Source organism: Micropterus dolomieu, linkage group LG20 (assembly GCF_021292245.1).
Source record: "Micropterus dolomieu isolate WLL.071019.BEF.003 ecotype Adirondacks linkage group LG20, ASM2129224v1, whole genome shotgun sequence".
Taxonomy (NCBI): domain Eukaryota; kingdom Metazoa; phylum Chordata; class Actinopteri; order Centrarchiformes; family Centrarchidae; genus Micropterus; species Micropterus dolomieu.
Genome location: NC_060169.1, coordinates 6,982,735 through 7,008,740, shown reverse-complemented (window position 1 = coordinate 7,008,740; position 26,006 = coordinate 6,982,735). Strand labels below are relative to the sequence as shown.

The following is a 26,006-nucleotide window of genomic DNA, read 5'->3' as shown; positions in this document are numbered from 1 at the left end:
CCAGGAGTTGGCGGATGCTTCAGTCCAGGTCTGGGAGGAGATCCCTCAGGAGACCATCCGCCACCTCATCAGGAGCATGCCCAGGCGTTGTAGGGAGGTCATACAGGCATGTGGAGGCCACACACACTACTGAGCCTCATTTTGACTTGTTTTAAGGACATTACATCAAAGTTGGATCGGCCTGTAGTGTGGTTTTCCACTTTGATTTTGAGTGTGACTCCAAATCCAGACCTCCATGGGTTGATAAATTTGATTTCCATTGATAATTTTTGTGTGATTTTGTTGTCAGCACATTCAACTATGTAAAGAAAGGAGTATTTAATGAGATTATTTCATTCATTCAGATCTAGGATGTGTTATTTTAGTGTTCCCTTTATTTTTTTGAGCAGTGTATTCCAGCATGCTGATCTCTGTACACTATTCTCTCCCACTTTCTACTTCTCTCTTTTAAATACCCCATTTCTTTTTACCCCCTATATACTTTTCCCTCCCAGTCTTCTTCATCCCAGGAGTTATTGCACCAGTTGCCCTTTCAGCCCACGCAAGATGATCTCCACTTCCTCTTCAAACATTTCCGGAGCACGGAGAGTGTGGCGGATGAAGAGGGAGCGCACCCCTTGCCCGTTGTCAGGCTCCGCTCACGCAGTCTCAGGTAGCTTGGAAGTATACTACGCAGATGTATGGACTGCTTGTTTTTAATACACAAACATTTATGTAACACTGCACTCCACTGGGAGAAGTGATACTCTTATTAGATTAATTTGATTTGAATGGCTGGAACCAAAGAGCCACACCTCTACTGGCTGATGTTGTAGGTTAACGTTAAAATGATGCAATTTGGGCAAGAAGATTATGTCATGAGGCCTGGAACTGAAGTCCACTACTGCTCAAATTACTAATGTTAAATACAATTATTTTCTATGTTACACACTATTGTAACCAGGTTTAAAATAAACAGTGTGACTACACAACTACAAACACTACAACCGTGCCAAATTTAAGCTTGTCATTATACTAGCAGAATGCGAAAATCTATTGTTTTTGTAAGGGCAGTGTTAATGGACACTGTTTTCCCACAATGCAGTGCACAACAGAAATGTTGGAGCTACCCACAACTAGTAAAATTACAACCTCAGCCTCACACTGAGCTAGTGTGGCTAAATGCAGCCAAATGATCTGGGTTGTTAAGTTAGTTAGTTCCTTTCTAATTTATACAAGTCATGTAATTCTATAGTCCGATAGGTAACTGAATAGCTAAACTGTTGAACATCAATCAATCATGAGTGTGAATGAAAGGGGGGGGAAATGTCATGACTTATTTTTTATTATTGAACCAGTTTCTTCTCTGCTATTTAGGCTTTTCCTGTTAGCTAACATTTACTTGTCAGTTCTTTGGCCCAGCCAAGAAGTATATCTAACTGTTACTGCAATGTGATGGCATGGTGCTTTTGCTCCACTGTGCTTGGAAAAGTCAGCTGTACTTATTGAAGATGCTAGCTGTGGAGCTTAAATGAAGCCTACCACCTCCAGAAGCTTAAGACAAAATGAGCAGAGGTGACAGACACCATACCTCTTTCCCCAGCCGCTTACCCAAACATGGATTTAAAATAATGTTATGAGAGATCAAATTACCTGTTAGCAGTACTACAACCGCTGAAAAGCCTGCAGTTAGCATCAGTGTGCTACTTAGTAGCAGAGCAGTAAACAGAAATGAAACAGGCGGTCACATTTTGTAAGATTGCTCAGCTTCAAACCGACTAAATGTTGTTCCGTAACATCTTTCATGTATAATTTCAAATAATAAAATACTGTCTGGGAGGATTTGAATATGGTTGGATAATTATTTTCTGTGGTTCTGAAAAAAGGCTTTTTGATGGTTGCTAGTTATGTGACCCATCCACCATTGTTTCCCTGAGCAAGACACTTAACCCCTAGTTGCTCCAGAGGCGTGCGACCTCTGACATGTATAGCAATTGTAAGTCGCTTTGGATAAAAGCGTCCGCTAAATGAATAAATGTAATGTAAATGTAATGATGGGGCATTTTGAGGTTTCTGGCTTTTATAATGGGTTGTGGAGGGTGCAACATCTTGATGTGGTTGTTTTTTGTTTTTTTTTCTATGACCAGTCCCTGCCCGTGCCACATGCTCAGAGAGGGTTCTAGACACTACTAGGTCTACAGTTCTATGTGTGCAGAAGTGGTTGTTTTCTACTTTAAGGGAAGAGGCGAGGGAAGAGTCAAGACTTGTGTACAAGAAGGTCTTTATTGGTTGTTGATTTAAAACGCCTTTTTCTAAATTTAAAGTTGATGAGAAAATGCGAAATGGTCCAGTATATAGTCAAGTCAAAATTTTGCAATGTCAACTTGTTAACTTCCTAGTTTGGTTATGAAAATTTATACACAGCAAAGAAGCATTTTCTTTATGATGGTTTGTTAATCTGACAAGAATCCACAAACCTTTCATCCGAGAGAAAACTTCAGCAGGGTTTTGGTCAGCTAAACTCGGAGTGTATAGCTTAGTACATTGATGTAACTGACCTATGTAATGTGTTTAAAACCACATCTGAATCACTCCACACATTGACTGTGGAAATGAGAGTGACAAGTGACTATGTTGCTCTAAAATAGCTCATGTTGGGTGTGTAAAGCATTTCTTGCCCTCAAATACTTCCCAAGGGGTCAACTGTTGCAATTAAAACCACTGCGGTATAACTGCAACTGTTGTGGTTACCCAGAAATAGTAAAGTGCATGTCACATGTTGATATTATTTGTAGTATGTGATGTATAGGGGCACCCAGGGTGGCTACTTTTAACATTTCTGATGACAGTACATTGATTTGTAATGTGTACGGAAAGTTTTAAAGGTGCTGTCTTGTAACTGTAGCCCTGTGCACACAACAGATGTGGTCATGGATACTGCAGATGAAAACCTGATCTGAATCACATTAGTGTCATTTTCAAACATGCTGTGTTTATGACCTAGGGTGGCAGTAAACACTTTCTGTCTTAACATTTGCAGTTTACTTGTAAATGTTGTGTAGCTTTAATAAGACAGATTGTTTGAGATTTACATTTTTTGTTTTTAACGGCTTTAGTTTATCAGTGATTTTCGATTTTAAAAGAACATCTGTAATGTGAGCCTCTATCATTCCTCCATCCCTTGATCAGTTTGCAAATGAGTTCCATTGTTTTTATGTAATTCAAATTAGGCCTCCATAAATTATCTGTTTGCGAACATGTTAGGATATTTATTGTTACGTTGTATCTCTGATGTAGTTTTCTGTTTTCCTCTTTCACCTGGTACTCATCCAGCCCTGGACGGACCTGTGGAACATTTGACAATGAAATTGTCATGATGAATCATGTCTACAAAGAGCGTTTTCCTAAGGTACAGTCAGTGCTTTTCTTGCTTTTTTTCCTGCTTTCTTTCTCTCTCTGTATCTACTAAACATCATCAGTGGCCCTTATGCATCTCTGCGTAAAAGATGATCAAGGAACGTGTGCATGAGATTTTTTACAAAAGAGAAACCAGCACCAGGAGATTTAAACGCTCCTGGCAAAGTCAAAATCTTGACTAACTCACTTGTGGGGACCGAGATTAAAGATATTGTTAATACAATGCTGCTGTCACCGTTTTAAATGAAGTCTTCCATCTTGGTTGTTTCCCAGGCGACAGCCCAGATGGAGGGTCAGCTGCTTGACATCATTGCAGAGTGTTCCCCAGGCACTGCTCTGCCCCTGGCTGATGGTGTGCTGGGATTCATTCAGCACCAGCTGGTGGAGCTCGCCAGAGACTGTCTGGACAAGTCCCAGAAAGGCCTGGTCACCTCCAGGTACTTTGTGGAGCTGCAGGAGAAACTGGAGAGGCTGCTGCACGAGGCAAGTGCTTCTCATCTTTAGAAAATGGTTTTCCATCTGATTCTTAGGACAGTTTGTTCACCTTTTTGATTAGCATTCTGCCATGCCTAACCGTTCAGCCAGTGTTTGTTCCAGTTCTAAGATATTATCAGTGGATTTGTGATTGTCAGTTGCTTTGTTTTTTCATTGCCTGCTGTACTGTAGTTTCACTGAGAACATTGAATTGTCTGTTTGATTGTTTTTCATTCAGTGCTGATTCCAGTTCATTGGCCCATAATTGTGTTGTAATTTTATATTACCACATTTATCTGTGTAGTGATCAAGTGTTTGATTATATAATGATGTATTACATAACCTTTCCAGCAAATGCCGCCTTCTGCAAATCAGATTACAGCTTCTGCTGCAGACTCAGACCCCGAATGACTTTCTCTTTTTACTCTGAAAGTTGGATAATTTCACATCAAGTTCATCTTTTAAAAGAAAAGTGCCACAGTTCTTGTGTTCACTCAGTCTGAAAGTAGCTTAGTTTATCCCACAGTACAACAGGAATAGACATTACTCTGTCTATAATTTCCATTAAAGCCACATTTCTGTAATTATTATTTCATCTTGCCATGGAAAGAAAATCCCAGTTGGGAAAGCGTTTATTTTAAGCAAATGGTCCCTACTGTCACATGTTAAAATGTTTGAATTTGTCCCTGTGTATGCTAGTTCCTCTCTGGAATTATGGTTGCTGTTTCATAATGCTGTTTTTTATGATGATGTTGTTGTTTAGACAATACCTATTAAAACAAACCTTGTAACAAGTTCAACAGGGCAACACACATAGCTTGTTACAAAACAGTTACAGTTAACTAACCTGAACTCTGACTGACATCTCTTTCACCACCACTCTAACACAGCCTACGAGCCTGCTGTTTGACTAAGGAAAGGCAATGTTAGGCTTAGGTATGGAGACAATGAGATTTAATAAAAGTGTATTCCAAGTGTTTTCTATTATTTAAAACTCTGCCAAGGCAGCGACCAGAAATGGGTATTGATGCAAGATGTTGAAATACCAGCCCTGATCCATTGAATCACCAACAGATAATGTAAGAAGATGAAATGCATGCTAAAAATAATAAGAGCCAGACCAAAGCATAGACTGCCTCTGTGGATGAGCTGTGCTGCCTCATAGCCTGTGCCAATTGGATTAAGTCACAGTAATAATCCATCATCCTTCCTTTTTGTCCTTTCACGATCAGGCGTATGAGCGTTCAGAGAGCGAGGAGGTGACCATCATCACCAAACTGGTGAAGAAGATTCTTATCATCATCTCCAGGCCAGCCCGGCTCCTGGAGTGTCTGGTAAGACTCACTGGCAGGCACAGATCCTATTACAGGAGTGACACAAAATCAACATGATGCTCATGCTCACCAGCAGAGAACCCTGAACCTAATATCTGTCCCTTCAAACGCAGATGTCACCAGTGACGCAATAGTGTAGTAATGATAGCTTTAGAAATAATAACTCAGGTGCCTATTGGAATTAGCCCGCAGCAAGTCGGACAGGAGGATGTTTTGAGTTGCAGTCCTGTGTAAGCCATTTAATACTGACAGTTGGTGTGCTGCTGATAATTCAAGGTCCCTGTCCTAAATTAGCCCAGATATTCATCCCATTCAACCTATAAGTTAAGGAGAAATGAGCTGAATTTACTTTTCTTACCAACTCTTTCACCACAGTGTAACTGTGTTTCCTGTTTTTGTATTGGTGTGTAGTTTTCAGCTTTTCTGTCAGGGGACTGTGTGTATTTCTCAAGCAAGACTTGCGCTATTGTAGTATTTCTTTGTAGTGAGTGCTTTTTTCGCTTTACAAAAGCCAAGGCCGACTAAATGATCTATAAAATGTAATGAAACCACAACACCTCCTTTCCCTTTTTTTCTCCAGGAGTTTGATCCAGAGGAGTTTTACCAGCGTTTGGAGGTTGCAGAGGGTCAAGCCAAGGTGGGCCAGGGCATCAAGACTGATATTCCCAGATACATCATCAGCCAGCTCGGCCTCACCAGGGATCCCTTGGAAGGTCTTCTAAACTTTCTGTTTAGACATTTTAGAATACTTAGTGATACTACTGTATGTCTGGACTGGGTGTGCATGACATGGACATTATTATTATTGCCATAATTAATCCGAGCATAATCTCCATTGATCAGAACAAAATCACATGTTCAATAAATGTACTCTCGCAGTATGAGAACTTTGTGAAAATGTAAATGGAGGAACGATAACGCTAATGGCAGGCACTATTCATGCTATGATTTTTATCTCTTTTAATGGTTACAGGAATTATTATTCTTGTATGTAAAATTCATATTATTCATATATTTCCTGTTTGTATTGTATCAGTTCTTACTGTGCACACTGTTGCCCAACTTATGTTGATTTCCCGTAGTCTTAGTTCCTGCCTTAGTGTTGCTGAGTTCTTGTGTTTTTGGTCTATTTGATGAGAACATTAAAAATACTCCCTCTACAGAACGACATGCCAGCATAACTGAACGGAATTGGAAAACCCTAAATTAGTACACAGACATTATAAACTAATCAAGTAAAACATTCAACAAAAAAGCAAACAAATATGCTTTGGATACAGTGACAGTAAATAAATTAAATTAACGAAATTAAAAGGTAATTTTGTTAAGCATCATTAGTCATTCATTCAGTATCATTAACAGTTGTGGTGCTCATTTGAGCTGGATGGAGTTTGATCTGCATGTCTGCTGCTGTTACAGAGATGGTCCATCTGGAGCAGACGAGTCCCAGTCACAGAGCTGGCAGCAGAGACTCGGATGACACCGGAGAGGCGACACTTTTACAGGTACAAGCTTACATTAAACAGTGGCAATAATGAATTGTAATGTGACTCTCTGTGTGTCAGAATAAACTGTGGTGGGTGAAGTCATGTTAAAGAAGATGGTGGCTGTACTGAAGGAACAAAAAGTGTCATAAAGTAGGGGTAAACAACACTGAAGGGGATGCTTGGATACAGTGTTTAACAGAGCATTTGTTTATTCAGGCAGACAAAACATCTTCATATTATCAGAATGAAGTAATGCAGCAACTAAGTTCCTGTTATTTTCCTTCTCTTTTTTTGGATGTATGTGATTCAGAGCCGAACAGCCTGCACCCCTCCTCGTAGGAAACCACTGGAGAGTGACTTTGAGACCATCAAGCTCATTAGCAATGGCGCCTATGGGTGAGTAAGACAGACCTCTTTGTTAGTGTTTGACTGACTCAGCCTCTTTGTGGACACCGCAGAGGGCTCAATAAAAGCAGAAAAGAATCTGAAATGAGGATGTGTTCTTGTAGTATTTTTTGTGTTTACACTTAGAATTTGTCTGCGCAATTTCATTTCAAGTCTGAACTGATGTTCACTAGTAAGTGATGCGTATGTTTCCTCAACTTTTTTCTCCTGCCTTCTTTTCCTCGTAACATCTCTCAATTTCTCTCTCCCTGTCATTTCCTTATAAAACCTACTGTTTGTGCTGTAATTTTCCTTCTTTCTCTTCTTTTTCCCATGCAGGGCTGTATATCTGGTGCGCCACAAGGAGACCCGTCAACGTTTTGCCATGAAGAAGATCAACCGGCAGAACCTGATGCTTAGGAACCAAATCCAGCAGGTGTTTGTGGAGCGAGACATCCTCACTTTTGCTGAAAACCCATTTGTGGTTTCTATGTTTTGCTCTTTTGAGACGCGGAGGCACCTCTGTATGGTCATGGAGTATGTGGAAGGTAAGGTTGGTCAGCATTGTCAGTGTATACATAATACAATTATAAATCTAATTAATAAAGATATGATAAATGTTCATTTGCCCAAAATATGGCAGCCAAAACTATTTTATGAAGTACTTGTTTCATCTGATTCTCATTGTAGCCTTTATATGCTCACTCACTGCAAACACAGAAGACACATTCAGAAAGCCTAAACAAAGCATCCAAATGTCTTTGTAATTTAAGGTGGAGATTGTGCCAACCTGCTGAAGAACATTGGTCCTCTGCCTGTGGACATGACACGGATGTATTTTGCAGAGACTGTCCTGGCTTTAGAATACCTCCACAACTACGGAATTGTGCACAGAGACCTCAAACCTGACAAGTACATCCTCATTTCACATTTTGTCTATCTCTGATTTCAGCCAGCACGTAATTACTTTAAAGCTTTCATCATTTTTAGACTCGCCATCATCTTTAAAAGACTGGCAATCTTTTGAAGTCAGAACAGAGTTTTCTGAAATGTTGAGCCTTTGATATTTTTTCTCACCAAGCCTCAGATGTATGTTTTGTGTGTTGGCGATTGATGTAACATGAAACATTTCTGATTCCTTCTTCTGTAGTTTGTTAATCACCTCCATGGGACACATTAAGCTGACAGACTTTGGGCTGTCGAAGATCGGTCTAATGAACATGACCACCAACTTGTATGAAGGACACATTGAAAAGGATACCAGAGAGTTCATCGACAAACAGGTTTGTGTCTTCTCTCTCGTCTTCTCTTCATCTCGTCTGTTGTGTTTATGAACTTAACATCAGCCGGATTTTCTTTCCTACAGGTGTGTGGTACTCCAGAGTACATTGCTCCAGAGGTGATCCTGAGGCAGGGCTATGGGAAGCCAGTAGACTGGTGGGCAATGGGTATCATCCTTTATGAGTTCCTAGTGGGCTGTGTGCCTTTCTTTGGAGATACACCAGAACAGCTCTTTGGTCAGGTGGTCAACGGTAAGAAATCTGTTAGTTCAGTGCATTCTATCTGAGTCATCCCATGCAACATTTCTTCATATAAATACAGGTTAAATTCTTGTTTCTGTTAGTCTTTGGTTTTTGATCTTCACTTAAAGTTGGTGCAATGTGCTTCTATGTTCAGATGATATCATCTGGCCAGAAGGGGAGGATGCTCTGCCAGCTGATGCCCAGGATCTTATCACCAGGCTACTGAGACAGTGCCCTATGGAGCGCCTGGGAACAGGTTGGTGGCAATGTGACTGATGATGAATGGTACAAGTCAGAAGTAGACAAATGTAAAATTTGAAAACATTTAAATCTTCTCTTTCACCACGTCTCAGCACTTGTTCTGGCAGTTTGAGCCGTTTTTGTGGCTGCTTTATTTGACACAATACAGACATATTGTCCAACAAATAGACTTTTATGTGTATGTCGAAGCTGTGATCATGAGCGTTTGTAATGCAACGTTTGGACTGAAGCAGAACCTTGAACCTGTAAGTTAAGGCTTGATTGGTAAAATTGTTGTTTATAGACAGACAGACAGGTAAAGAGGCTGTGATAACAGGTGAAAGCGCCATGACTTGAGTATGTCAAAGCTCATGAGAGGAAAGCCATCTTGTCATTTTACAAGATGTTCTCAAAGCAAAAGGAGACATGAGGGTATTAAGGGAGACCCTTTTAATAAATTGGCTAAAGATTAGCTGTAAACCTGTCCCCAGATGGGGCAGATTTGCAAGCCAAACCTGTTTTATGTCTGATGTATTTCTTTTTTTTCTCCAGGTGGAACCACTGAGGTGAAGATGCACATGTTCTTCGTGGGTCTGGACTGGAACGGCCTCCTGAGGCAGAAAGCTGAATTCATACCTCAGCTAGAGACTGATGAGGACACCAGTTACTTTGACAGTACGTGACAGATCAGACAGATACACCTCAGTGCCTTTTATGATCTAGCGCGGACTCGCCAATACACTGCAATACAAATGTGGATCACTCAAGAGGGACACAGTGCTGTATAATAGGCTGTCATAATGTTGATGATGATTTTACACGAATGCATGGTGGTAGTTTGTCTAACAGGCATTGTGTCTCCTACAGCCCGATCAGAGCGCTACTGTCACCTGGACTCCGATGACGATGATGAAACCAATGATGATGAATCATCTCTGGAGCTCCGACAGTTCTCCTCTGTTGCCCACCGCTTCAGCAAGGTTACTCCTTGGTCTTCACCTATAGTATATTTTAAAAGATATATGTAACTCTTTGATGAGAAGAAAACAACTTTTTGAGAACACAATCCTCCAAATATCTTGATTTAAACTTCTATGTAACCCATTTTCTTAAACTCCAGGTGTACAGCAGCACAGAGCACCTGTCCACCTCCACGCCGTCAAACCAGAGCCTGTCGTCATCCGAGCGAAGCCACAGTGAGGAGAAGGAGGAACGATGGGAGGGAAGGGGAGTCCTCTCCCCTGGTGATGGACACAAAAACTTGGCTACTGGAGACAAGAGGACAGATGGACACAGGACGAGGTGGGAACATGAAACGTGAGAGAGTGATGTCCCTATTATTTGAGTAACAAGCTCTCGCCTTGTTGAGCCATAAATGTTGAGATGGAAGTATTCATTAAAATATGAAGCACTTTATATTCAAAATTAGCAATTTATACGGGATATTGAAATATTTTAGAATAATAATAAATAAATAATAAGTCACTCTAACTGGTTAACACTATAACTTCCTCCAGGTTTGATCCTTTCTGGGGGTTTTTATGTGTTGATATGTTTTGTTTTTTTTCTGAATATGCTCTGACTTCCTCCACCTGACACGCAGATCAGATGAAGGCTTTCACATTGCTCTTGGTGTGAATGGCAGGGTCAGGTTTCCTGCTTTCTATTCAGTGCCGTACTGGGAAAGACTCCAGGCCACCCTATGACCCTGAATAGAGTTAGCTGTTAGGACTGACATGACCTCTACTTATACAATTGTGATGTTTTAGCAGATGAAATCACCATTTTGTCCTCCAAGTGAATGTAACCAAATAACTACTGGTTGAGAAACATACCAGAGCTCAATTTGGTGAATATGGATTTATGTTTTTTTTAATACATAGTTGCTATTTTCACAGGAAACACAATGTTTCTTGCTCAACACAAATACATCCATCAACCAAACTGTAAAAGAGAATCTTATCTTAGGTTTTACTTAAGTCCCGTACGTACTGTGTTTCCCCTCGCAGTCTGCGTCCTCGTGCTTCATCCAGCTCCTCCCAGTCAGAGCGCAGTGCCAGCCCACTGGTGATGAACAGCACTCAGAGCCTTGACATCATGCCTCGCTTTGCCATCTCTGCCGAGGAGGAAGGTAAGATTGACCAACACAGACCTCCTTATACTCCGTCCTCCTGTTATTTTGCAACAATGAAACGCCAGTGCTGACATTCTGTACGTCCTGATTCTAGATGGGATGGTTTCGAACTTGCGGCGCATTCGGCTCCGGAGCAACAGCACAGGCACCAGGCCGTCCTTCCGACGAGGGGCGTCCCGACGCATTGCCCACCAGCTGGAGACCCCAGAGAAACCCAGATCCCCAGCTGGCAAAGTCCCCAAGTCTGCCTCCGTCTCTGGCCTTTCTCTCATCATCACCCCAGGTAAACTAGATACTAATAATGTCTACAAAATGTAAACAAAACGTGACTATCTTTGTCACTTACTCTAGTTCCCATTGAAGCTGGTATAGATTCAGCAGCATACTGAAATTCTAGACATAATCATGTTTTTTAAACAAGTCTTTAAAAGGCACGACTGTGCCAAGACTATTCGTGTGTTTACAGTGCCCTCTACAGCTTGAGACTCTGTAACTTACACAATAAACACACAAACCATAAATACTGTGACCAAGATAAGAATGTCACCTGACGATGACCTGATCATTTCAGTAATTTAACTACAAATCACACATGGAATAATTTCGCATTATTATTATGGTAGTTTGGTAGAAGTAATTTATAAAACACTAAATGGTGTAAGATCAGTCAGGAGTACATACACTCATTCTGATGACCTTTCTAATAATCTTGTCCTCAGATGACTCAGCAGGTCCTCCTACTAGTCCCAAATCGTCTTTGTCCTTGTCGTCCAACCCCTCGTCCAGAGACTCATCCCCCAGCAGGGATCTCTCTGTCAGTATCAGCTGCCTCAGGCCTCCTGTGGTCATTCACAGCTCAGGGAAGAGGTTTGGCTTTGCGCTACGAGCTATCAGAGTCTACATGGGAGACAGTGACGTCTACACTGTTCACCACATGGTCTGGGTATGTGTCCTCATCACAGGTGTAGCTGGTGGTGTATATTCTGTATATTTAATAAATGTAGAGTGTAATTATGAAACATGCACATGGAGACAAAGAAAATCAGTGATTGTGCCAAATCAACTCTGTATTTCTTTGTTTTATGTATGCATTTTGACTTGTTTAATGCTGTGCAAATAGTTAGTGTTCACATATTATGTTTTATTTTCAGTAAATAAACCGGAAATATCAGTTATAATAATTACATAGGTGAAACATTGTCAGTCATGGTAACAGCTGATTAGATGGTTGCTTGCTTGACCAACAGTGTGTTGAGGAAGGCAGTCCAGCGCACGAGGCAGGACTGAGGGCTGGTGACCTCATCACTCACGTGAACGGGGAGTCTGTCCAGGGACTTGTCCACACTGAAGTGGTGGAGCTCCTGCTCAAGGTACGAGGATAACTTGAACTTTTAATGCTGTTTTTCTGCACACATATTGTATATTGAGGATCGCAATTGTGATTACAGTGTTACAGTGTGTTTTTATATAAGGAAAAGTCTAAATGTAATGCATACTTTCCTTAAATAATAACATTATTTTGTGCCTTTTCTCCAAAGAGAGTGACTCTATGCCTTGTAAATATGTGTTTATGTTTACGGTCTGTTTTCAACAGAGTGGCAACAAGGTGACCCTGCAGACTACTGCACTAGAAAACACTTCTATCAAAGTGGGTCCTGCCAGAAAGGTGAGCTACAAGTCCAAGATGGCCCGGCGCAGCAAGAAGAGCAAGAGGAAGGATGGACAGGACAGGTACATGAGGGGGGAATGAAGTTACACCTGCAGTATTACTGTTTGGCATTTGGAGGTCACATCTGAAGCTTATTTTAAGATACTGTTAGATCTCGTCATAAAATCATTTTATGACTAAAATCATACCTGTTTGTTACTTAACCTTAAAGGCCTTATTCATGACTGAAGAGAGAAAGCACTAATGAAGATTTGATCAATTGCATAAATATGAATGGCCGTTGTTTTACCTCCAGTGCCAAGTTCAGCTCATTGAGAGTCTTGATAATCACTTAAGCATGGAAAAAGTTAAAGCAAAGGAAAATATTGTGGAAAAAACACACCTGACACACGTCTTTCCCCTTGCACAGCCGACGACGTAGCATCTTGAAGAAGCTGTCTAAGCATACGCCTCCTCCACCCATGCAGAGCAGTCGTAGCTTCTCTTCAGGTTTCCACCAGTCATCTAGCGACAGCCTCTCTGGCTCCCCCACGCAGAGTCTCTCCCCTGGGCCTTCTACGCCTTGTCGCTCTCCTGCTCCTGACCACTCTGGAGGTGAGTGAGGATGCCATGAAGCACTTGCATCCCCGAAAAGGAAGCTGTTGATCTCTTTGTGTTGTTTTTATGTTAAGGCTTGTGAAAAATGCTAAAAAAAATTCTCTTTTTCTCAGATTCAAGTTCTTCTCCTTGCTCCAGCTCCCCTAACTCGCCTGTGCCACAGGCCCGTCCCAGTTCGCTACATGTCTTGGGTCGCTACAACAAAGCTGGCCGCTGCAAGTCCACCACCAGTATCCCTCCTTCTCCACTGGCCTGCATCCCACCTCCTCAGCCCCTCTCTCCGCAGTGCTCTCCATCCTGCCTCCCAAGTCACCCCAAGTCGCTACAGGGTTTCCATGGCAAGACATTATCCCCTCCCACTATTGCCCGCCATTCTGTGCGGCCCCGCAGTGCAGAACCACCACGCTCACCACTCCTCAAGAGAGTTCAGTCAGCAGAGAAGCTGACAGGAGACAAGATGACAGGAGGATACCATGGAGATAGGAAGGCCTACAGCACTCGCCGCCACACCATGGAGGTGCCCCTGTCTGAGGGGGAGGGGCTGGAGGACATGGACGGGGACACTGCCACGGGGTTTGTCTGTGTTGGTGAGCACGGCCGTCAGGGGCTGTACATAGCTGGGCAGAGAGGCCACCAGGACATGGCCAGTGGAGGCAGCGAGCACCACCGCACCACCGCCTCGCCACAACACCGCAGCGGCAACCACCACTCCAAAGAGGTGGTGGTGATGAGGAAGCTGGCTCTGTCGGAGAGAAGGGACTCGTTCAAGAAACAGGAGGCCGTGCAGGAAGTGAGTTTCGATGATTTGGAGGAGAGAGAAGCAACGCCGAGCCCAACGCTTCCCGTCACACAGCCAAACATGTTCAAGGCGTCCTGGATCAACTCGGCCCCTTCAGGATCAAGTGTGAAGCAGGACGGAAGAGGATCAGAGGGTACAACAAAAGAGCAGAAAGCAAACTCAAAAGACAAGAAAGGGTTTTAGTTTTGTCACTTTGCCAGGAAAAGTAGGTCCACGAAGAGACTGAGAAAAGGAAACCTGCTACTGTACAATTTGAAGGCCTTGCATGTGTGTCCATAAAACTGTGACCAAGTACCAAATCATAACAAGCAACTGCTTGAAGACTGAAGAGCAAATTAACATGGGCGGTTCTCAGTAATATATGCATCCTGCAACACTGTTAACAGAATAATGACTGGTAAATATTTCCTACATGCTTGTTTTCTTGCTTGGTTCTGAAATCACTGTGGCACCTGTAACGGATGTATTTTGTAAATATTTTTGGTTTTAAATGAAGAAACTTATTTATGACTTTTTTGGTTGCTGAAAATGGCTCAGATGCTTCAGCTGTTCTTAGTTCAAGAATTGCACAAAAGAAATCCAACAACTTCTCAGAGTGGATTTTACAGTTGGTGCCGAAAAGAGCAGGTTACATCAGTCTAGCGTATCTTTTTTTTTTTTTTTTTTTCATACCCCAATGCCTGTCTAGAACTAGGTGTTGTTTTGTGTTCAGATTGGGTCCTTGAAACAAACTTATAGTGTTTGTTCTGCAACATATAATTTTGAATAGAATTTCAGACAATACTCTGTGCTGCCTTTCAAAAGAAATCCATCATACAGATTGTGGTGTTGACCGCTTGGACTCATCCATCTTAAACGCAGGCCGTGTATAAACATTTTCAAAGGACAAAAATATCAACATCTCAATATTTGGAGGCCTAGCTGTGGTTCCAAAGCATAACCATAGCAACCATTTAAAAAGGTACTGTAGTTGTATATAAGAAGCTTCATGCATGCATGGGCTGTTCTTCCACTTGCCATCTGTCCTGTAAAACAAGTGCGTGAGTGCTGACACTCCTCCTAGCAGTGGTTTAAATCATAACCTGATCAACATAGATGTGTGTAGATGAAGCTGTTGTCTCTGTCCTCTAATACCTTATGGGAACAAGCCTCCGTCCAGCTCCTTACAAACCTAGTCTAGCTGAAGTGTTTGCACAAGTTGTTGTAGTAGCGGTATAACCGTTTATATTTCAGGATGCTCTCCTACTCTGTGGGATTCAGAACTTGTACAGTGGATGCAACAAACAAATCTGGCTCCCTTGGCTGTTTTTATTTTTATGTGTGTTATGAATGAATGTTTACATTTTAGTGCAAATATGTGTGTTGACTTTGTTAAATTATTGTGAAAAAAGTGAATGACAGATAATTCAACCAGAGGCCCTGAGTGGATGAAGAAATGGGTAGAAGTGATTTCCTTTTTGTATATTTTGATATGGAAACAGTCTTGTTGCAGTACTAATAACCAATGCTGTTGACGTATATTGTATAAACAATGGTGGACCTTATAACAGCTGTTGGTAGTGTTTTTGGAAAGTGACCTTGTAAGGGTAGACATTTTGTAATGTCACTTAAGTGGCAGGATCTTGATCTCATGTTGCGATCATGCTCACAGTATGGTGCATGCTTCACATCCCAATATAATATTCCCACAATTTTACAAAATATTTTTTAAGTTATTAATCTCATCGAATGGACGATTCTTAATCTAATCTGTGATCTTTAAAATTTGATCAGCTATGTATTCTTTATTTTATATTTTTGTTCCCATTTTGCTGTTTTGTTGTTTTTTCATTCAGGAACTGTTTGGATCAGCAAACAAAAATATCTTATTTCACATTCATTTGTTTAAAGAAGAAAATTTGGCCCTGTGGCAGAGTGGAGGGAGCTGTTATTGTGGGAATTTATAATGGACATTTAGCACGTACTAAACCTTGAACGGTGGTTATAGATTGTGGGGGTTAAAATTAGCAGTTTGTTTGTTGAAAAAACGGTGTGTCTGTGTGGAATTTGTCACAGAATTTCTGATGCAATATACATCTTGGTATGTTCTTAGGATTTGATTTTTTTTTTATTTTATTTTATTTTGCACCAAACCGTCACAGTATCTCTTAATTTGTATCACCATGCCCTAAATGTAAATAATGTTTTTAAAATGAAGAGCTCATTTTGTGTTGATCTCAGCACTCGTCCACACCAGCAGTTTGGCGTCACACATCACAATGAAGCATCATGACGACTCTTCTCATCTCTGTTTTTGTCTGTGTGTGGGTGTGATAAACTCCATGTCTTCATGTCATTCATCAGTGGTCATCCTCCATATTTTCCACACTTCTTTTAGTGAGTTTGTGTGTTAAAGTTGTTGCTCCCCATCTGACCCCTTGTCCCCACATGACAAACTGGCCTTTGTGAAATTCCTACCATGTGGGTATCTGATACAGACCGGTGTAACATTGTATGTTTTTTTTTTTTTTTTATTGTCTTAACAGTGCTTGAAATAAATGAATTGCAACAGGACTACAAAGTCCAGGACTACAAAGTGTTTGTACTTGTCATTTGTCCCCCATATAACTACATTTGCAAGTTTGTGCCACCATAAACAATTATAATCTTTCTTCGGTGTAGGGTGGTGAAGTTTGGCACTCTACACTGATCAACACATAAATACTACAATAATGTAATAATGTGTAGAATATGTATAGAAATAATAACTAGATATGATAAATATTATACCCACTCTGGACATAAACAGATCAAGTCCAGGTTTTGTCCTTCACAGTTGTACCTGACTATTAAATACTGTCTACTATTAAATTCCTACATTAAGTCTAACCCAATCACAAAGCTAGAAATGTATGAAGATTTAGTAAATGATTGGGAAATGTTTAAGCATTGACAAACTAAGATGTTGATTGTAAAAAATAAAAATAAAAATAAAATAAAAAATAATGGAGAGGAGCTCAATATGAGAAGATGTCCCTATGTAACCCCGCATTGGATCAGACATGGATTTATCATGTGGTTGAGCACGTTTCCTTTTTCATAAGAACAGGACTCTTTGCAATAAAAGACAGCTTAAAGTATACGGTTGTGGGGAAAAAAGCAGCCTTACAGCTTAACATTGTCAGGTTCAAATTTCTATTATGGGCCGAGGCCATTCGGTGACCCCTCACTAATCGCTCGGACTTTTCCGCTCGGCTTCGTCACTTTCCGCGCTCTTCATATTAGTTCCCACGCACTCTCCTCCCTGCGCCGTGCTGAGCTGGAAAATGGCTGTGTAGGGAGCAGGGAGTCATGAACGGGAAAAGAAAAAAAGAGCGAGAGAAAGAAGGCGAAGCACTAAGTGAACAGAGGGTTTGCTAGAAGTTTAACGCACACCGAGAAGCTTTCCTCCGCAGATGCGGCACTACACGGCCTCCGTCTGCCACTTTGACGCGTTCAAACGCCGCAGCCAAAAGTGAGAAGAGTCAAGAAATATCCGCGGGTGAGTTTTTCCAAGTTATTGCACATTTCCAGTAACGTTACAGCAAGGCAGCAGCAGCCACTGTACTGGAAAATGGTGGAAGCGCTGCAAGTGTGCTTAGCGCACGCTGTTGACTTGTGCCCCAGTTTAAAAGTTTCAGGACGAGAGTTTTTTTCTTGTTTATTTTATTCTCTGCGCAGTACACATTGCCCTAAAATGCAGTATTTATTCTTGCAGCATGTTGCTGTGACGTGAAACTTCACCGTGAAACGGTCGTTAAATCTTTATAACTAACATTTTTTAGTTAACTTAAAGTTAATTTGGAGTTGAATTTAGTAGTTTTTGACTTAGTTGTTTATTCTTGATATGCCCTGAGAAAATGGGAAATATGACTTTTAAGCTAGTAGCTCTTAGAGTAATTTAAACCCCTGAGTTTAGAGGGTTTTTTAAGATAAATGCTAAAATTCGTTAAAACGTTAGATGTTACTGTGATTGAAAAGGTTATACTGCAAGACTTGAAGACAACAAATAAGCCAAACTTTGCAGTATACTCTCCCTGTGTATAACATTGGTAGTAAATGTTACACCACAATCGTGCCTTTACATTGACTGCAGACTATGGGAGGCCATAATGTGTGGAGGCATAACATAGCTGAAGGCCTGACATGATGATGTGTGTTACATCCCTGGTTTGAGGATTTGGCATGCATCAAGGAGTTTATGGAAATTGTGCCACTTGCATAATAAGACAAGGCACTCAACTGTGTGGAGAGACCCCCCTTTCCCTCTTGTAATTGCTGAATCCAGCATTATGCAAGCAAATGTCAATCCTCCTTTACGCTGCTTTATCAGTGTGAAGCATAACTTGTGGCAAAGCTTTCATTCTTCGTCTAAATGTCTTAAAATGCTGTGAATGGCTGGCAGGGCTTGTTTCCCAAAAGAAATGGAGCTTCTCAAAATGCCAAGTGTCACTTCTCACAGAGGCTGAATAAAATGTAAGCTAACTTAAAGTTCCACCAGACGCAGTAAAGCTGTGGTTATTATTGTTATATGTGCCTTAGGTGGGGGACCCAGTTAATCTGAAATGGCGTTAATTGATGAAAATAGCAACAGAATACGGCTTTAAAGACAGTTCACGCATAGCTCCACTAGAGATACTGCAAACTCGGAGCTGGGATTTGTACCCAAGAAAAGCGAAACATCTAATAGCTAATAAAAGTAAGATTTTCTGAACTCTTCAGGGAGATAAATTAGCCTATTTGGACTCCCTATTCAACACTGACTGCAAATCTAGTTATACACTTTTTGGAAACCTTTGTCCTGGATGTCACCAATTGCTGACAGGAGTTGGGAACATGTCACTGACTTATTGACTTATTGTTTTTCCTCGGCTTAGTCCTACAATCCAGGAATACTCTTCAGATCATAAAACATTTTTATAGCATCAGAAGTGATAGACTGAATGCCAGGCAAATGCACCCATTAAGTGTAAGTTAAATTCATTTTATGTGCCACTTAATTTGAAAAATAGTTCCTTGTTTATCTGTGTCACAGTGGGATTAGTATTTGATTAGCTTTGTTTGTGCTATATGTTACAATGGAGGCCACTTGGAGGAGTCAGAGTGCATTTTTATGCATTTATATTCGACGTGTGAGGGGTAAATGGGTATTTATTTTAATATGCAAGAGAAATGCAGTCATCTGGGTGAACGAAACAAGTATACAGCTTACTAACCACTTAATCTACTACATGCTAACTACGCAGCAAAAAAGGCCTTGTGGTATTTTCAGCTGGTGCAGACTTTGCAGGTTTATCAGATTGTTATTTCTTTGTTGCAGTCAAAATATTTAAACTTAAGAGTGGGGTCTCATGGGCTCGAGGTAGCATTTTAAACTAGCTAAGCCATTGAAATGCCTGCACCTTATGTATATCTTCCGATAAATACAGTGAGCTCTCTTTAACTGTAGAGCCTTGTGGTATATTTGACTTTTCAGAACAGGGCCGTCTCAGTGCTACATTATCTTCATAGCAGATGTTTCTATTTAGCAAAGTGAGCTTTTCAGCTTCATTAAGGATAGATAGAATTTAGGTGAACATAAGTGAAATTATAAAATAAGCCCCCATTTTAGGCAGAAAAATAAGTCCTCACAAGCTCCTGTGTTGTTGGCCTATCCTCCCTGCCTGTGGCGCAGTAGATTTTTCAGTTCCATGTGAACAGATGGCCCGAAGCCAGGCTGCATGCGTGGTGGCTCTGTAGTCAGCTCCTCACCAGCAGGGCCATAAAGGTCCAACACATACATAAACTTTAAAGCAGTAACTGTGTGTTCACATGTAGGTCTGAATTTTGTACAATGCATTCATTTGTCTTATTTGTGAAAGTAATTTAAGGACAACAGACAAGGACAATGCAGCCTTTCTTTTTTAGATGCATGAAATCCGTTAACTGTGAGACATATAGCATTGTGTAACCTTGCTTTTTGCCAGTTGTATCCTTTTATTTAAAAAGTACAAGCTAAGACTACATTCTTAAAAATATTAAACTGTCAGCTCTTTTTGAAAAATAATCACATACAGCCATGGGATGAACTGCTGCTGATGAGTTGGATTGGATTTGCGAAACCATGTTTCCTGTCAAAAAGTCAAAGATAAAAATAAATAAAATAAAATAAAATGATGGGTTCATCTAATTTTACAGTGACCTACATAGGTATGACTGTTGAAAAGTGAAAAAAGGCACGATTGATGATGCAGTAGGTTGAAAAGTCGAAGAACACCCTCAGGTCTACAGAGAAACTTGTTCATCTGCATTGGTAGCTGATAGCTGGAGGATAGACTGACAGGATACATTAATTAGCCTACATACATATATTCAGGTATGTTTATGTACTGTAGATAATTTGACATATTGCATATAGAGCTAGACCGATAAATTTATATTAGTTTGTTAATATATTAATAAGATAAATCGTTATTGGCATATATATGTCCGCAGATGAGTAATAAGAAATATTAGTACAGAAATGCTAAACTAGGTTTGAGGACATCTCACTCCCCCCTCTCCTCAAGAGGCTACTCCCCTCTTACCAGGCCGTCCTTGTAAATAAGAAATTGTTCTTAAGTGTCCGACCTGGTTAAATAAAGGTTTAATAAAATAAAAACATCTAGAAGCAGTGTTACCATTACATAGTTTGTCCTGCAGAGAGCACTGACAAGTAAAACAAAATAATAATAATAATAATAATAATCTTTATTTGTAGAGCACTTTTTAAAAACAAGTTACAAAGTGCTTTAACAAGTGTAAAGACAATAATACCCCAAAGACTACAAAGAATACAAAAACACTACAAGATAAAAGCATGAAAACATTGAAAAGACTAAAATACACGTTTAAGATAAATATAAAACTAGTAAAATAGAATAAAATAAAAGGGATAAAATAAAGTCAAATAAGATCGGGAAAGGCTCTCCTATAAAAGTATGTTTTAAGAAGGGACTTAAAAGAGTTCACTGACTCAGCCGACCTGATTTCCTCGGGCAGGCTGTTCCAGAGCCTCGGGGCCCTGACAGCAAACGCTCTGTCCCCTTTAGTTTTCAGTCGAGACTCTGGAACAGACAATAGACCTCTGCCCGAGGATCTCAAGGTACGTGCTGGTGTGTATGGGACTAAAAGTTCAGAAATATAACAAGGCGAGAGGCCATGAAGAGCTTTAAAAGTGATCAATAGAATTTTAAAGTCAATTCTAAAACATACTGGGAGCCAGTGTAATGAAGCTAAAATAGGAGTAATGTGGTCATATTTCTTTGTTCTGGTGAAAAGCCGGGCAGCTGAGTTCTGGACAGTCTGGAGTCGATCAATAGATTTTTGGGTTAAACAGGTGAAAAGGCTGTTGCAATAATCCAGGCGTGATGAGATGAAGGCGTGTAAAATGGTCTCGGTGTCCTTAAAAGTTAACATAGATCGAATTTTTGCTATATTTCTAAGTTGATAAAAACATGATTGAACAAGCTTTGTGGTGTGCTGCTCGAAATTTAAATTACTATCAAACCAAACACCAAGGTTCTTTGCCACAGGCTTAATGTGATTTACTAGGGAACCAGCAGATGGCAGTATTTGATTTGCCATCTGCTGGGACCCGATGACCAGGATTTCTGTATTGTCTGAGTTCAGCTGGAGGAAATTATTTGACATCCATTTTTTAACTTCACAAAGGCAGTTATTAAGTGAACTCAGCATTCCAGGGTCTGTGGATCTGATGGGCAAGTATATTTGTGTGTCATCAGCATAAATATGAAAAGAAATGCCATGTTTATGGATAATATGTCCAAGGGGAAGCAGATACAAGGAAAACAAAATGGGTCCAATTATGATCCAGTTTCACCAAAATCAGTGAAGAGAGTTGGGTTTTTGTACAGTAAGTGGGGCCCGGTCCCAGAAACACTATGCTTCAGCAACATTATATTGAGAAACCTTTGCATTGGATGCTAAATTAATACAACAAGTCCAGAATGAGTCATCAGCATTTTAAAATACTTTTCCAAATGAAAAACTTTTAAATATCATCAAGAATACCTACAAAACAATGTTTTTTGTCATCGATGGGCCAGATACTGCCATAGTATGGTGACATAGTGCAAAGCATATCATTTAAAAACATTTAAACATGGATTTTGCAAATGGGAGATTTTGTTATTCTATGTTTCTCTAAAAAAATACACTGAGCAGACAACGCATCATTTATTCTGCTCTTGGCACTGAAGTAATCCAAAAGTAACTAACAGTAATCAGATTACATTTTTAAAGTAATCCTCCCAACCCTGGGGCTAATGTAAGGATAGGTTATTATTATTTCAAGGAAGGCAAACACAACAATTCCCAGGATCGTTTTTGCAATAATCTGCTGCTGCTGCTCCTCCGTGGTGCTCTGAAAAATCTGGGAGTGACAGTTTGGGGCCGAGACACAAATAAGTATTTCACTCATCAGAAATTCAGTCCGATTTAGTGCAGTGAGGGCTCCAGCACTCTGAGTGGTTAAACACAGTTTAAATCACGTAGTAGGTGAGTGCAAAGAGAACATTCTCTCAGAGAGCTCTTTCACAAAGCAGTAGTCCAATTACAGTTAGACAGGATAAAAGCCAGGACCAATTAGACCTCCTGAGCAAATCACAGAGATATCCTTATTGAATCTGAAATAAGATGCTTCATAGTTATTTAAATACACCCGGTCTGTATTTCAAACTAATTTATAATAATGGTTTAGTGCCTATCTAAATTCAATCAACACCCCTTCCAGTGATTAATGATCATTAGTGAACACAGTTTCAGTTTAAACTCAGTTGCACTTGTGATTCTTTTATAGCTGCATATGATACTGAAAATTATGACAGGTTTTATACTTAAGAAGGCAGCTTTGCAGAGCGCGTTAACCCTAACCCCATTCTGATAAGTAGCTAATGGCTTAGGTGAGAGGGTGAATTCACTTTTATTTCATGACTGCCACAAACCACTAGAGATAACAGATTCAGAACAGAAAAATATTTAGATTTCATTGTGAAGGAAGTTTTCCTTTGTTAAGGGTAATATCACACAGGTTTCATGTCAGCTTCTTTTACTGAGCTAAAGTAAGCTAACGGTTAGGCCTGTGACTCTCCCAAACAGCAGGAAACTTTGTGATCCATTTCCTAACCCAAGTTTGAGATCATCTTTATTTTGTTTCATTACAGACAGACTGACTGACTCTCTTTAAAAAGTGTTGCATGTGATGAGGTTTACTTAGGTAAGCATAGTGTCTTATTTTGAACCAGTATTTTCACACGTACATGTATAGTGTGTTCAACAATAACTTTTTTTGGACATGTAGTGAATTTCTGTAGGTCTAGGAGGGATAAATACTCCCCCAACAGGAAGTATCCTTCAGATTTGGTTTCGTAATACACTGTATTCAACTGTGTATTGTCTTCCCAGCCAGGCTTCAATAAACAATGCTGTATAAGACATCCTGCATTTTCCTGAGATCTTTTCCTGCAAAGAGTTGCCTCACTCCCAAAAATTTCATATTCATGGCACATTTACATGAATATTCACATCCATATGTCATATTATGAAAAAACAGCCAGGCAGTTAACTGGAAAACTGATATAAATTATACATTGTGGCAATCAGGAGAGATTGCATAAGAAACTATATACAGATTCATGGATATTATATGACATAATCTTATTATGTTCTTTTCTTTGTTGATAATTGAGTTTGAAATATGTCATGCATTTGTGCATGTTTGTTTCAGGAGCTGATCACTACCTTATACATTGGCTTTCTGAGCCTGATCTTCTCCTCGTACTTTGTCTACCTGGCAGAGAAAGATGCAGTCGACAGCAGTGGCTCATCCGAGTTTGGAAACTACGCTGATGCTCTGTGGTGGGGAGTGGTAAGTGTGTATGCACATGTTTTACCATGTGATGGTTGTGAGGGGCTTAGTCAAAAGTCAAATTAGTTTTGTTCACAGTTAAACCAGGGCCCCAGTATTTAGATCAGACATGGTCCAGTCATTATTATATATGTCTGATATTTGAAAGATATGATGAGGTTTGATGGACTGTATTTTTATTGTATTTTTATTTAATATCCGAGGAGGGGCGTCTGTGGCTCAGGGGGCATAGAGGCATCGTCCTTTTAAGGTCGATGGTAGATCCCCGACACCCCCACGTCTGCATGTCGAAGTGTCCTTGGGCAAGATACTGAACCCCAAATGGTAGCCATACAAATACAGACCATTTAGCATATCAACTGGACTGATATACATTTAGCTGACGCTTTTATCCAAAGCGACTTACAATTGCTATTCATATCAGGTCGCACACCTCTGGAGCAAATAGGGGCTCAGGGACACAACGGTGGATAGGTCACAGTGGGAATCGAATCCAGGTCCCTCACACCAAAGGCATGTGTCTAATCCATTGCGCTATCACCTCCCCTTATAGGTCAGCATAGCATGAAGTCTTGAAGCAGGGGGAAACGGCTAGCCTTGCTTTGTGTTATATTACTGCGTTACAGCAAAAAGCAAAACATTGCTGTAATTGCGTTACTTATGTAACGTGTTACTCCCAACACTGGTGCCATCATTGTGTAAATGTGTAAGAATGAGTTAATTTCTCTTTCTGGTGGGCAGTTGGCACCTTAGCCTCTGCTTGTCATTGTATGATTGGTGTGAATGTGATGTAGTGAAAGCACTTTGAGTGGTCAGAAAGAGTAGAAAGGCGCTATACAAAGACCATTTAGCATATCAAGCTGTAGTTAGGGGACGGTTATAGGTCAGCATAGCATAAAGACTTGAAGCAGAGGGAAATGGCTAGCCTTGCTGTGTCCAAAGGTTACAATCTGCCAGCTCCTCTAAAGCTCACCTTTTAAAACATTTTATTTTGTTTGTTTAATCCATACAAAACTGTAGTGTAATATGAACAACTTGGGCTTTGATGTTTTAATTGTGCCTGACTATTTCTTGACTGGGAGAAGGGGACAGTCTGACTAGCTGTTTCCCCCTGCTTCCAGTGTTGTAAGTTAAGAGAACCACCTGGTGGCTGTAGCTTAATAATAACAGACAGAGCTGATAGTGCAATTAGTTTAATTACCAATTAATCAAGTCAACTTTAGTGATTACATTCCTGTAATTCATCTTTGAGAAGCCCTCAACCTGTACTGACTCACATTTTTATCAAACTCCATAGAACTATTTGATAGGATTATTAACATTAATATTGACATTAATTGTATTATGTTTCAATGAAAGTTTAAGTGACTCATCTTCTAAATGTTTCAGTTACTTTCCCAAAAAACACTGACTTGTTTTTAACAGTATTTGGCAAGTGAAAGGTCAAATATAGACTCTGTTGTTACATACTACTGTTGTTACAGAAGGTGTTGCGTGAAAACCCTTGGGCACATCCAGTGGGCCGCTAATACAAGCAGCAAAACAAGTAGTGTAGAGAATATGTGATGAAAATGTATTTTCAGACAATAAGTCACCACCCACTCTGCTTCTTGGAAACCTCAGGGACTCTGATATTAAGAAACGTACACACACATCTCATCATAACAACATCTCTCATATAAATAAAGGTTTACTTATAATATTTACACGTTATTTACTATGAGCTTCAGGTTTGAGTCCATTTTCACAAACTCTCAGTGCATAAAGATGTGTGAGTTAGAGAGGTAAAAAGCTCAAAGTTGTGGTTGGAGGGTCAGAGAAAACACAGGACTCATGCCCTGCACTAGACACTGACCAGGAAAATTGCACAGCATTTTAACAATTTCCTTAGCTGTGCTATTAGTGTTTGTTTAGTTACAAAGTCCTTTCAGTGCTTTTGATTAGCCACGTGGCTCTAGGTCAGATTCATTTTAATCCTAACTAAAATAACTCTTCAATGGATTGTCATGAAATTTTGTACATACATGTTCACAAAAGGATGAAA

The 26,006-nt window shown here is 40.2% G+C and overlaps 2 protein-coding genes across 2 annotated transcripts in view; both read left to right on the top strand.

Annotated features, from left to right (window-relative positions):
• The window catches only part of kcnq1.1 (potassium voltage-gated channel, KQT-like subfamily, member 1.1), a 67,546-nt gene that overhangs the window by 24,571 nt on the left and 16,969 nt on the right, over positions 1-26,006 (top strand). Inside the window, exon 6 of the mRNA XM_046032035.1 lies at positions 23,822-23,962. Within this exon, the coding sequence (XP_045887991.1) occupies positions 23,822-23,962 (141 nt within the window). The remainder of the gene's footprint in view (positions 1-23,821; positions 23,963-26,006) is intronic.
• On the top strand, positions 401-16,612 carry LOC123958750 (microtubule-associated serine/threonine-protein kinase 3-like). The gene is made up of 23 exons (XM_046032330.1): positions 401-412; positions 495-652; positions 3,313-3,388; positions 3,670-3,879; positions 5,103-5,204; positions 5,785-5,917; positions 6,624-6,709; positions 7,002-7,087; positions 7,415-7,623; positions 7,849-7,987; positions 8,226-8,358; positions 8,442-8,607; positions 8,753-8,854; positions 9,391-9,513; positions 9,706-9,818; positions 9,959-10,140; positions 10,848-10,969; positions 11,067-11,255; positions 11,692-11,915; positions 12,220-12,342; positions 12,567-12,703; positions 13,051-13,235; positions 13,352-16,612. Exons 1-23 carry the CDS (start codon positions 401-403, stop codon positions 14,218-14,220), a joined length of 3,879 nt encoding a protein of 1,292 aa, XP_045888286.1. The 3' UTR covers positions 14,221-16,612.

What these genes read in the sequence shown, in the direction of transcription:
- LOC123958750 (XM_046032330.1), top strand. An exon ending in GAGAGGCGACACTTTTACAG is followed by an intron (nt 6,710 to 7,001) that starts GTACAAGCTTAC and finishes TATGTGATTCAG; the next exon opens with AGCCGAACAGCCTGCACCCC. An exon ending in GAGAGTTCATCGACAAACAG is followed by an intron (nt 8,359 to 8,441) that starts GTTTGTGTCTTC and finishes TCTTTCCTACAG; the next exon opens with GTGTGTGGTACTCCAGAGTA.